This window comes from Phaethon aethereus (genome assembly GCF_964289735.1).
Source record: "Phaethon aethereus genome assembly, chromosome: 1".
NCBI lineage: Eukaryota > Metazoa > Chordata > Aves > Phaethontiformes > Phaethontidae > Phaethon > Phaethon aethereus.
The window spans coordinates 197,348,519-197,360,604 of NC_138575.1; the positions used below are offsets into that span (position 1 = coordinate 197,348,519).

General features: G+C 37.3%; 1 protein-coding gene across 2 annotated transcripts in view; it reads right to left on the reverse strand.

Moving 5' to 3' along the window:
* PDS5B (PDS5 cohesin associated factor B) overlaps window positions 1-6,311 on the reverse strand; it is a gene marked incomplete at both ends in the record, with an annotated part of 92,667 nt that extends 86,356 nt beyond the window's left edge. For both annotated transcript variants that reach the window (XM_082013903.1, XM_082013902.1), the window contains 2 exons: window positions 2,459-2,662; window positions 6,204-6,311. In XM_082013903.1, the coding sequence (XP_081870029.1) occupies window positions 2,459-2,662; window positions 6,204-6,311 (312 nt within the window). The remainder of the gene's footprint in view (window positions 1-2,458; window positions 2,663-6,203) is intronic.
* Window positions 6,312-12,086: the final 5,775 nt, after the last annotated feature.

A 12,086-nucleotide genomic window follows, 5' to 3' on the forward strand; every position in this document is an offset into this window, starting at 1 on the left:
ACCTCTTTGTCATGAAGCGGAGGGAACTCTCAAACATTTATATGAGAACTTGTCCTGCAACCACAAAAGCTGTGTTCAGCAGAAACTGGTTTGCAAAAACCTACCGCAATAGCCCCAAACAAAGGTGTATCGTTTGTCCTTTCCTTACTTCTCGAAATAAGTTTACAAATCTGCATCAAGAACCTGAATTCTGAAATCTGCACAGGTTACAGAACTGAACGGTGACAGTGGAAGTTCCTACTCTGTTCAGAGCTCTACCCAAGTAGTAGTAAGCTTACACTACAAGTATAACAACAGTACTGTAAATCTTCCAATATTATATGCTATAAAATTTGAAGCTTAGTAGCATTTGATAAAATTTCTTCTTAGAGAATTTGATGTATCGTTTCTTAGCCCAACTCAGAAAAAGGGAAAAAAACCTTTAAGCCTAACAAGCAAAGGAAAACATACACTCAGAACTGAAGTAGAAATCAGAATGCCTCAAAAACAGACTTAAATATAACACGATTGAGAAAGCCTAATGTTTGTCTCCATTTGAAGATGATGTAATCAATCAGGTCCAATCAGGTCCTCCCAGAGTGACCTGGACAAGCTTGAGGAATGGGCCTATGTGAACCTCATGAGATTCAACAAAGCCAAGTGCAGAGTCCTGTACCTGGGTTGGCGCAACCCCCATTATCAATACAGGCTGGGGCATGAAGGGATTGAAAGCAGCCCAGCCGAGGAGGACTCAGGGGTACTGGTGGACAAAAAGCTGGACAGGAGCCAGCAACGTGTGCTCGCAGCCCAGAAGGCCAACTGCCTCCTGGGCTGCATCTAAAGAAGCGTGGCCAGCAGGTCGAGGGAGGTGATTCTGCCCTCTTCTCCATTCTGGTGAGACCCCACCGGGAGTCCTGCGTCCAGCTCTGGAGCCCTCAGCACAGGAAAGACATGGACCTGTCAGAGCAGGTCTAGAGGAAGGCCACAAAAATGATGATCTGAAGGATGGAACACCCTCCTGTGTGGACCAGTTGAGAGAGTCGGGGTTGTTCAGCCTACAGAAGAAAAGGCTCCAGGGAAACCTTATTGCAGCCTTCTCGTACTTAAAAGGGGCTTAGAAGAAAGATGGGGACAGACTTTTTAGCAGGGCCTGTTGCCATAGGAGAAGGGGTGATGGTTTTAAACTAAAAGAGGGTAGATTTAGACTAGACATAAGGAAGAAATTTTTCACAATGAGGGTGGTGAACCACTGGCACTGGTTGCCCAGAGGTGGTAGATGCCCCATCCCTGGCAACATTCAAGGTCAGGTTGGACAGGGTTCTGAGCAACCTGATCTAGTTGAAGATGTCCCTGCTCACTGGAGGGGGGTTGGACTAGACAACCTTATAAGGTGCCTTCCAACCCAAAGATTTTATGAATAAGTAAGGTATCTAGGTAGTGTATAATCAGAGGTGCAAAAATTCAGAATTACAAAAATACAGCTAACAGAAACCCCTAGGTATCTGTCCAGTATGTCTGGTAACAAAAGGGTGTACTACAGTTGAAACAGTACTGTTTGCCCTACTCAAGAGGCACTTCCAGTGTGACCACTAGATCAGAAATTGATTGATTTCTTCCACTGTAATAGATACACCTTCCACTACAGCCATCTTTTTATCCTGCTGTGGAAAAAACAAACAACGAAACAAAACAAAAAAGCCCACACACTCTTAAATGAGGGTGGGGAGAAGGAGTACACAGTTTTCAGTGTTACTTTCCCTTGCAAGATTTTCTTTAAGATTCAGTTCATGACTCTAGATTCAGACTGTGTGGTGGACGGAGTTTGATTTTGCGAGTTGGTAAAAAAGTTAGTTTTCTAGTAAAAACAAATAAAAAAGAAAAACTCAAAGCAACCTAAAATTAAATTTTTCTGTAACAAATGGGGCAGACCTGTACTGCCTTTTCAGACATGGCATTTCTCTATCAACCATCTCCATCTAGTGGGATCAGTGATGTTTGTGATGGCAAAACTTTCCAATTCACATCAGAAATAATGATACTCTGTAAAAAAATACTTTTCCTTTGTTTCAATAGAGACTTCATCTATAAAAATACAGTAATCATCTCTTAGTAGTTTAATTGGGAACAGCAGGGGTATTTCTTCAATTGAAGGAATTAGCTATCTTGCAAGAGATTATGATAAAAGCTTCAGTATTTCTAAAGTAACAGACCACTATCTGCAAATCCCAATGACAGTTCAATATATCATTTATTTTCAATATAAATCCAAAACTATACAAGGTATTGAAAGATGTACTATATATCACTTTATTTGATGAACATTTGACATAACCGAAAACCCCCAGCCCAGAATCAAGTGAAAACCTTGGATTGCTTGGGCTCAATCAGAAATAAAAGGGAGCGGGGAAAAAAAGTTATCAATTATATCAATCATTCTGATTAAAAACCTGCTATAGAGAAAGAGATTAATTCAATTTACCTTAAGTTTATCCGGTGAAGTGTACGGAGCTTCGGGGGCATAAATTCTGAAAATATCAGCAAGACAACATGCTACCAACAAACGTACATCCTTATCAGGATGTTTGAGGAAAAAATCTGAAGCAAGATGTAAAGCAAGATTTAGGTAGAGCTCCTTTTCTTCTTCAGAGTCCTGGTCCATATCCATGAAAGTTTTTACAACCATCTAAAAAGAGAGACACACATCAGTACATAAAATGAAGTACTCTGTGTAACAGGGTCCTTACTGAAAGTTCCTTTTCTGGTTTTGTGCAACTTCTTTCAGAAGCATTATTAGCAATGCAGTAGTACTTATTTGAGTAACCAATGTCTTATTTTTCAGGGTAGGGTACAGGAAGGGCCAAGTCAAGTCCTCCATCAATTGTCCCAACATGACAGTCGTAGAGTTACTGAAAGCCTGTAAGAAAGGCTGTAGTACTTACACATATCTTTCTGAGAAACCATATAAGCAAGTTGGTCAGCTCAGAAAATACCACAGCATTCACTGTTACAACCATTCACTGAAAAATTTATAAAACAGCAAAATTTTATGCAAAATGCTTATTTCTCCCTGAAGTATTTAGGGTTACAATGTTTCTCCCCTCTATTCTCTTTCAATTCCAGGTTTTTCTCTACCACTGCTCTGAGGACAAGTTTATCCCCTGTGCTGCCCAGAAGCAAAGCGCACACTTTCAGTGGAAACACATATAAATTCAGTGCAGCCCAGCAGCATGCATGTTGTCCAAAAGGACTAAAATGCACATTAGTATTATTAGGATCCAGTAGACTAAAGTTATGGAAGAAAAAGAAAAAAAAAAAGTCTGCAACACCAAGTATTTAATACCCTAAATAGAACAACAGCAAGAAAAGCCATAATTAATAACGACTAGCTGGCAAGAATTCTTATATTTAAAAAACTGTTTGGAGGAGAAAACCTTATTGACAAAAAGTAATTGTGTTTTTCTACAGTCTCTTATTTGAATCATAGACTCAGAGTTATTTTAAGGACTTCAACTCCTGTTAAAATTAACAAAATGGCTATAAAGTCTTAATTAGACAAACCTGAGAATTAAAGTCAAAGAAATTTTTCAAGGATAATGTCATGAGTGAAATTCCTCAAAAAAAAGAAAACAAAAAAAACCCCAAAGAAGCAAAACAAAATGAAAAACCCCACAGCCCTGAAACAACTACAAGTTATTTTACTTTATAGTTTGTTTTATTAAAAAAAAAAGGGGAGGGGGTGTTTTGGGGGTTTTTTTTCCCCAAAAAGATTTACTATAATTGGCCAGGTAGCAACAAATCCTACTTTAAAATGGAAGGACTCCTACATCATTAGGATCACAGCAGCTATAAAGTTTTCAAGCATATTACAATCCTTCATTAAAAGGTAAATAAAGACTAGTAGCTTATGTCCATATAATTTCCATTAAGAGAAAAATAAAGTCCTCTCCAGTCAGACACAAGATGAACCATGTGAAGTGCACTGGTGCCGTTACACACTATTAAGTTATTTAAATAACTTCTATTGAAAATAGTTAGATTTATATAATTAACACGGTAACGAATAAATATTCGGCTACCACAAAAGTTCTTGCAACAAGTATGGCTTTTTTCTACTCAAGAAATGAGCCTTCAGTTTCTTCTCCCTGACAACATGAACTTCCATACTGGTCAGGACAACAATCAGGACAACTGTTCATCTTGTCTTCAGAGTAATCTGTAACAGTGTTTAAGAGAAAACAAAGAAAAACAAGCCAGTTCTCCTAACACACCTTTCTAGCTTCTTGCAGATCAATAGTTTAGAGGATTCCTGAGCCTGAAATCACACCCAGACCGCCATGATTAGTACTCCTGGAGCTTCATCTTCCAAACGTGGCCCTTATTTCTTAACCCATTCAATTTTTCTGGCTCCTACGTCTTTCTACAGTAATAAGCTTTGGAATTTAGTTATACAACTTATGAAAAAGTATGTTATTATACTACCGGTCTAAAATTAATGTATTTCATTAGATGATGCCTTGGTTCTTGTATAGGAAAAGAAACTGTGGAAAAAAATGCTCTTCTCACACTATTCATCATTTCCAAATGTTTACCACCTTCTTTCCATCTCCATTCATAACTGCAATCATTTGGTTGCTATCTCCTTTCCAAATCTACTATAACTTGGACATGGTGTGGATCAGAAATGGGTAATTTGTGAAGTAAGTTATACTAATATATAAATTCACTGTGCATATTTTCCATTTTATTCTCCATTTTCCAATATTTTTATTCTCAAATTCCCCAATAATTCTCAGATTATTCCCAATATAAATATATTGTCATTAATGAACAGCAGACTATCTGCTTCTGTAAATTAAAATAAAAGTCCACAGAAAAGTGCTTCGTCCCTAACACATATGAATTTGGCAGTCAGGGAAACAAAGAGGCTCATAGTTCACTTATTTATCAATGACTGTTCTTTAGAACCTGAAACTGTATTTATACTGTAGGTCTATACACTTGTAGTGTAGCCTAAATCATCCAATCCCTCATTAAAAAAAAAAAACACCTTGTGGTTTCCTCCCTGCCTGCACACTGATGAATGCACAGCCAGAATAAGCAGCCAACATGAAATACAGGACATCCTGCCTGCAAGACAGATCAAGATGACAGAACTTAAGGGACTAGACATTCAAGGCCAAAAATAAAATGAAACTATAGAAGAAAAAAGTATCCGTAAGAACCGTGTGCATTTTCACAAGGTGAAAAAAATATGCAATTGCTAACAAATAGTTTTTTCTGTTAGGAGTCACTCATACATAAAGTTATAAAAGTTGTCTTCTGTTCAACGTCATAGAATGCACTATACTAACTAAAGTTTATCAGCCTAATTCCCAAAGCACAGATAGGTTACTGGGAGCAGGGGGAGAAAGAATCCTTGTGCTTTCGGGTTTTATTGTTTTCTGTTCATTTACCAGTAGTTCCAACAGACTTAAAACTACTTCTTAAGGAAAAAACCTCCAAATTAAGCTCTTCCAGCTGTTAGAATACATAAGGTTCCTCTCCTGCATCCGTTCCCTCCTGTTTCACAGGGCAAACGCAAGTTGCAGGCACTCCTGCTGCACAATCCCAACCGGCCTGCCTTTTTGCAAGAGTACATGGATAGATAAAGAACCACAGTAACGTAATTATCCCCTAAATCTCTCCAACCTTCCTGTAGAGTTAGGCCAAATAAAGTAGCCAAGAAATTCATGAGATGGAAATATGTAGTATAATCAACAACCTTCATTATGATACAGGCTAAAATAATGAGAATAAAGTAGATTCAACTCAAAATCAAAAAATGAACTCAAGGAGCACAAATGCAGAAAAGGAATGTATTGTGATGCATCCATATTATTTACAAAATTATGACTCTCTTTTTATGTTGTCCAGTATTTTCTTCTCTAGTAAGTACTGATCCACTATAGAAGCTGAAATAAAATTTAAATAGTATTTGAAATTAATATATCTTATTTCCATTTGTGATTTTTTTTAAACTCATTTAAACCATTTTGGACAAGTCACTTCAACAAAGTGGTAGAACAGAAGGCACAATAGCCAACAAGTTCCTCCTCTGAGCATAGAAAAGGTAAAGGTAAAGCCCAAAAGAAGAAAAAATAATAATTTCAGGCAGAAAATATAGTAACAGGATGAATGCTGTATAAAAGAAACTTCAACCTGCAAACAGCTACTTGCTTACTAACCTTTAGCCTTCTCACCATCTCTTCTTTAGATATTTTATCAGAGATTTCTTTGACTCCTGGAGGATAGGTGATTTTTCCATCGTTGGCTCTTGTCTTTGAATGAGCCATGATTTCACGATTTTAAAACTGTGAAAAGAAATTAAGAAGTCAATGTAGTTTAGCTAGTTTATGTTTATCTTACCTGTCCCACTTTTACAAACAAAATTCAACTAGATATACACAGACAAAGCCCATACAATCAAAGAAAAAACTGAACAAAAGACATTGATTGTTTTCAGTAATATATCTTGTGGCAGACAGCAATGGTTTTGATATTCAGGTAGATTGTCCTACCCTACAATAAAACTTTCAAGAAGTACACAACAGAAAAGCTAAAACCCCTCATTCCTGAACGTATTTGATCTTCACATTTAGAGATGCAACCAAGAATCTTATCTTACTATATGAACTGTTACCACCATTTGGTAATAATAAATCCTAGCCAGCTTGGATTTTTAGACTCTCTGAGAGCAGATCTGAAGTGGACTTTGTGTTTTCTAAACAATTAAATAGAGCACAATATTCCCAAAAGCCTAAATAGCAGTACTGTTAAGTGTCACACATCACTAAATTTTAGTTTGCCAGTACTGCCAGAAAAGCAGCAGATAGAGAATGAAGTAGGGACAGGAACAAAGCAGACTAAATGGAAGTCTTTCCTCTATGCCATAAAGCCAAGTTTTTAAGCAAAAGACTGCAGATAAACAATGGTAGCCTCTTCCTAAATTCCAACTATGAAAACAACTCAGTTTCTTGGTTTCTCAGTCCCTTTAAATTGATGCAAATGCAAACTGCCACCTAATCCATGCTAAGGTATGCAAAGTTCCACTGTTGTAGAGAAGGAAGCTGAATTGAAAATTACACTTACATAAAAGTAATTAATACAAAAGACAGGGAAAAAACCAACTAGACAGCATGGGTTGGGATAATTGGGATTTTTAGAAAAAGAGTGTATCAGGGCAGTCAGAAGTTAGGTTTGTAACAACAAAACAAAAAAAAGGAAATAAGATTTCTCTGCCTTTGCCTTGATATTTTTATTTATTTATTTGAATGTTTGAAACACTTCCTCACAGTCACCACTTTTCTGAACTGTGAATTCCAAGTCAAGCATTTTCTTCCTACTGACCTCCTACACAAGGAGGATTTATGTACACTTCAAACTTCTCAGAACTGTAACATCAGAAATAAAAATCAACCAGAATCCACAAGGAAAGACAGGACAGAAGCATGTTCCATAACAGTATAGTGTAACCTGCCACAACTGACCTTGGCTTGGGCCAGTAAGTCTCATTCTACACTGAGGGAAAACTAGAACATAAAATATATTCACTCAACGACCCTCAAAAAATATCCCAACGTTTTGTATTCTTCAGTCCACATTTTATGTTAACAACCTGAGTTACAGATTTTGCTTCATCTTTGCTAATCTTTTACAAAACAGAAAGTTTATGTTGACATTTCAGTAATTTTTTTAAAGAATACATACAGCACAACACAACATTTATCTTCATTCTCGGAAATGGGGAAAATGATACTAGAATGAAGATAAATCAAAATGTAATTCAACAAGCCTGATATGGGATGCAGTTCACTAGCTGCACAAAAGCCAACTCAGTTTCTGTCATCTTCTCTGTACCTACATACACACAGCAGCTGAACCAAGTGCTATATACTTGCAGTTGTAGTAAAAACAGATCATGAGAAAGCTGGGACAGAACAAAACTCACTGAAGTAACTTTTTCTAATACACCCAGGAAAATATGTCGTCACCTTTATCCCTGTTCTATTTCTTAATGCACCATCAAGACAGTAAGCCTAGGACTCCTCAGAAACACACAGATGATGTAACTAAGTTCACTCTTCTTGCTGTTAGATATAGATGATTCATTTTAGCCTTTAGATGGAATGATATTATATGTCATAGCTAAATTCATTTTAACAGCTCATCACAGCAGAAGGGAATCTTGGTCCCTTCAATCTGAGAATGTATAAAAGCATCACATGCTTTGCTGGACCAACCAAACTCACCAACTGAGAAAAACAAGTCTAATTGGTTTTGAAACGCATATGACAAGCATTGAAGCTAACTGAAGAGAAGGAACAGGAACTAAGGGAACCAGGGAACAAAACTCCCCCTTCCAGTGGTTGATAGCTATCAGATCAGATCAACTGCAGTGGAAACTTCATTAGAACATGGTGATATAGTCCCATTTGGAACACATTATGAAATAATTCAAAAGAAACTCATATATTATGGTCAAGTTGAACCGCCCAGCTGATATGTCTAACTGACATCCAACCAAGCTTTTAAGCTTGAGTGGCATCCAAGGTCTAGGTTTGAAATTGGACATCTGTATTGTGTTTACGTGGCAAGGTTTTGGTAGTGGAGGAGGCTGCAGGGATTGCCTCTGTGGGAAGACACCAGGGGCTGCCCTCATGGCAGCCAGTCCCAGACAGCTCCAAAACAGACTCACTCAGGACAAAGCTGAGCCCATCAGGCACCTCTGTGATAAAATATTTTACAAAATGGTAAAAAATGCTGTACAGCAGCTAGGGGGGGTGGAGAGAGAGAGAGAGGGGTGAGAAAAATGTGAGAGAAACAACTCTGCAGACACCAAGGTCAGTGAAGGAGAGGAAGGAGGTGCTCCAGGCACTGGAGCAGATTCCCCTGAAGCCCACAGAGAAGACAATGGTGAAACAGGTTGTACCCCTGCAGCCCATGGAGGACCATGTTGGAGCAGAAAAACACCTGCAGCCTGTGGAGAGGAGCCCACACTGGATCAGGCTCCTGGCAGGACCTGTGTCCCCTATGGGGACACACACTAGAGCAGTCTGTTCCTGAAGGACTGTACCACATGAGAAGGGCCCATGCTAGAGCAGTTCTTGAAGAAGTGCAGCCCACAGACAGGACCCGTATTGGAGAGGTTTGCAAAGGACTGCATCCCTTGGCTAGGGCCAATGTTGGAGCAGGGAAAAAAATGTGAGGGAGGAATGGGAGAGATGAAGGGTTACGAACTGCCTACAACCCCTCATCCTTATCTCCCCTGCGCTAATCTCGTATTTATCTGACCCACGAGCTTTTTTTCCTTATTTTCTCCCCTGTTCTGTTGAGGAGAGCGAGTGAGAGAGCAGCTGGCAGGCACCTAGCAGCCAGCCAGAGTTAACCCACCACAACATCCAACACCATCTAGAAAGCAATCACTGGAAAGATTTTTCTTCCTCCCCATGAAATAAGAGATTGCTGTTATAGCTGGAAATTATCAAAACAAACCATTCTTTTTAGTCAGGAGGAACAGTCAGCAGTTTTAAAATTAAAAAACTCTTTGACCAATTTGCCCTGTCCATCAAATTGACTCTGAAATAACAAATACAGGATCTAGACCACCACAGGGTATTAACACATTAATTATTAACATTATTAACACTGCAATCTTCACCAGTTCAGAGTTGTACTTCCCTGCAAGCCTGAGATTTAGAAAACCTATTATAGGTTAGATGAGTTGGATTTTTGGTAAGAACACACTTACAGAGGTACTGGGCCAGAGGTTAAGTTTCATTTAAACTTCATTTCGCAACTATAACAAAGATAAAGCTTGACAAGTCTACAGTTACACAGGGTATATAACAACTTAGCCCTCTCAGAAGGCTAGAAAACACTAGATGTGAATTAATTTTCTATAAAAGTAATATATTTAACCTTGTAAGACCAAAAATTTATTTTTAAAAGGTTCAATGAAATAGCCTATTATTTAGACCACAATGGACAAAGAATAATCCACCTTTTGAACTTCCTATGTAATAAAAATTTGCAGATCAACCCTGAATGTTTTTTAGGATTAATGGTAAGCTTTACTGAGGGGGAAAAAAAAAAAATCATTTAAACAAAATAGTAAAAAATAAAATCTATCATTCAACAAGAGAAAATTCAATGCTAAACTACTCCTTTGTACAACAGTTATCACTTCAATCATTTTCTAATTATAAATGAATTAGCTTGTTACATTCCACTGCTAGAAGTTTCTGCTCTTCTGGACTGACAATATAGCTGCACATACCCAGCTCTGTCAAAGTAATCTGTGTTGAACACTTAGTAGGATTTAGGATTTTTTTTTGGGGGGTAGGGTGAGGGTGGGGGTTTAACCTGATTCTAGCCAAATGGAAGTCTCCATGATTTCATGTAACAGTTACACCAGCTGTTTTAACTTCTGTCAGGGAAAAGGAAGACAATGACAACTAAGAACAGCAGCCTCAAGGCCAGCTGTATCTAGAACATGTTTGAGCATGAAAGTCTGTAAGGCAGTGAGGTGCTATCCAATGACTGAATTTCAAAAAGCTTATTAAATTTGTTTTTAAAGATGCACTGTCTTCTTTTGGAATACACTGCAAGATGACAAGCAATTTGAAAAACAGCAATTCTTTGAAAGTTTCTTTGAGATTCAACAAGAGACTCCACTAACAGATCTTTTTTTTTTTCTTTTCTATTTTTAACAGCCAAAACTTTAGATGTTCTCCCCAATGTTTTAAAAAATCCAGTATTATTCCATATACACAGTCAGAAGGCAAAGAAAAAGGAAAAAGGTCACATGGATACCTTTTTTAAGGCAAGAAAACACTCTGGGCACCGAGATGCTTTGCACCAGCCAGAATGTACACTTACTAACTAATCAGGAAGATGTGCAATGTTTCTGCTGTTATATGAGAACAAAAAGGAGACAAATATAACAAGAAACTCCAACAAATATATAACAAATGCTAATCCTAATACATAGGTATAAAAATCATGATTCTGTCAGGCTTTGGTTATGTTAAGCAGTACTGTAAACTAAGTCAAGTCTTCAAAACCTACAAAGAAAATAAACATAGCTTAAGCTAATACAGCACTTAAAATATGAATTCCACTCCTTGTACAGCAGCAGATGATACAGTAGTACTTAAGGTGTCTAGGCACTGCTTCTTTCAGCACAGAAGCACCAGAAGCACCACTGTAACTACAGCTTGAAAGACTTGAAATCAGGAACCAAGAGCAAGTCTGTAGAAGTACATGGGAAAAATGGCACATATAAAAAAGCTCGGCACATTAAAAACTGAAGAAACTAGTACAAGAAAAGAAACAGAAAAGACAAAATACATATTCTTTGTACAATGATAACAGGAAAACTAAAGCATGGAAAAAGCAACAGAAGTGGAAGTTGCATTTATTGGACACTAAAATAGGACTGATTAAAGTCATCCACCTCCTGTGACAAAAGCTAAATGAAAGATCATATTTAATGTACAATTAAGATTATCAGTCAGACCATAGATGGTGAACAATTCATGAGTGTTACTTAGTAACAAGTATCATGGCAAAAATTTGGCCAAACTCAAATAAATAAAATACAATTACTAGTTCTGTACATAATTAGCAAGACCCAATAGCTAGTCAGTTCCAGCTAAGTCTATTAATCATAATATTAAATATTAAAAGATCCAATATTCAGATGGTTTCTATATAGTATGTAATTCTTTATGAATAGTTTAACTACACATACTCTACTTGTTCAATAGTATAAAATACAGATTACACACATGCAAATAAAACATTGATTGACATCTTGCATATTAAGTACCTATGCAATATATTTAATAGGTCAATAAATATCATTACAGGATGTTAAGTCAATGATCTAAAAGAAGGACTTAAATCACACTCCATTTAATTGTATTTTGTTTGGATGTCAGTTTGTATTGCCTATGGTCATTTAATTAACTGCGCTAATCATTAAACAAACTATGCCTTAACATACATGAAATCACATGTCAACAGTGCTTTTTTCAGAGATCCATACATGTGTTTAAATCTTAATC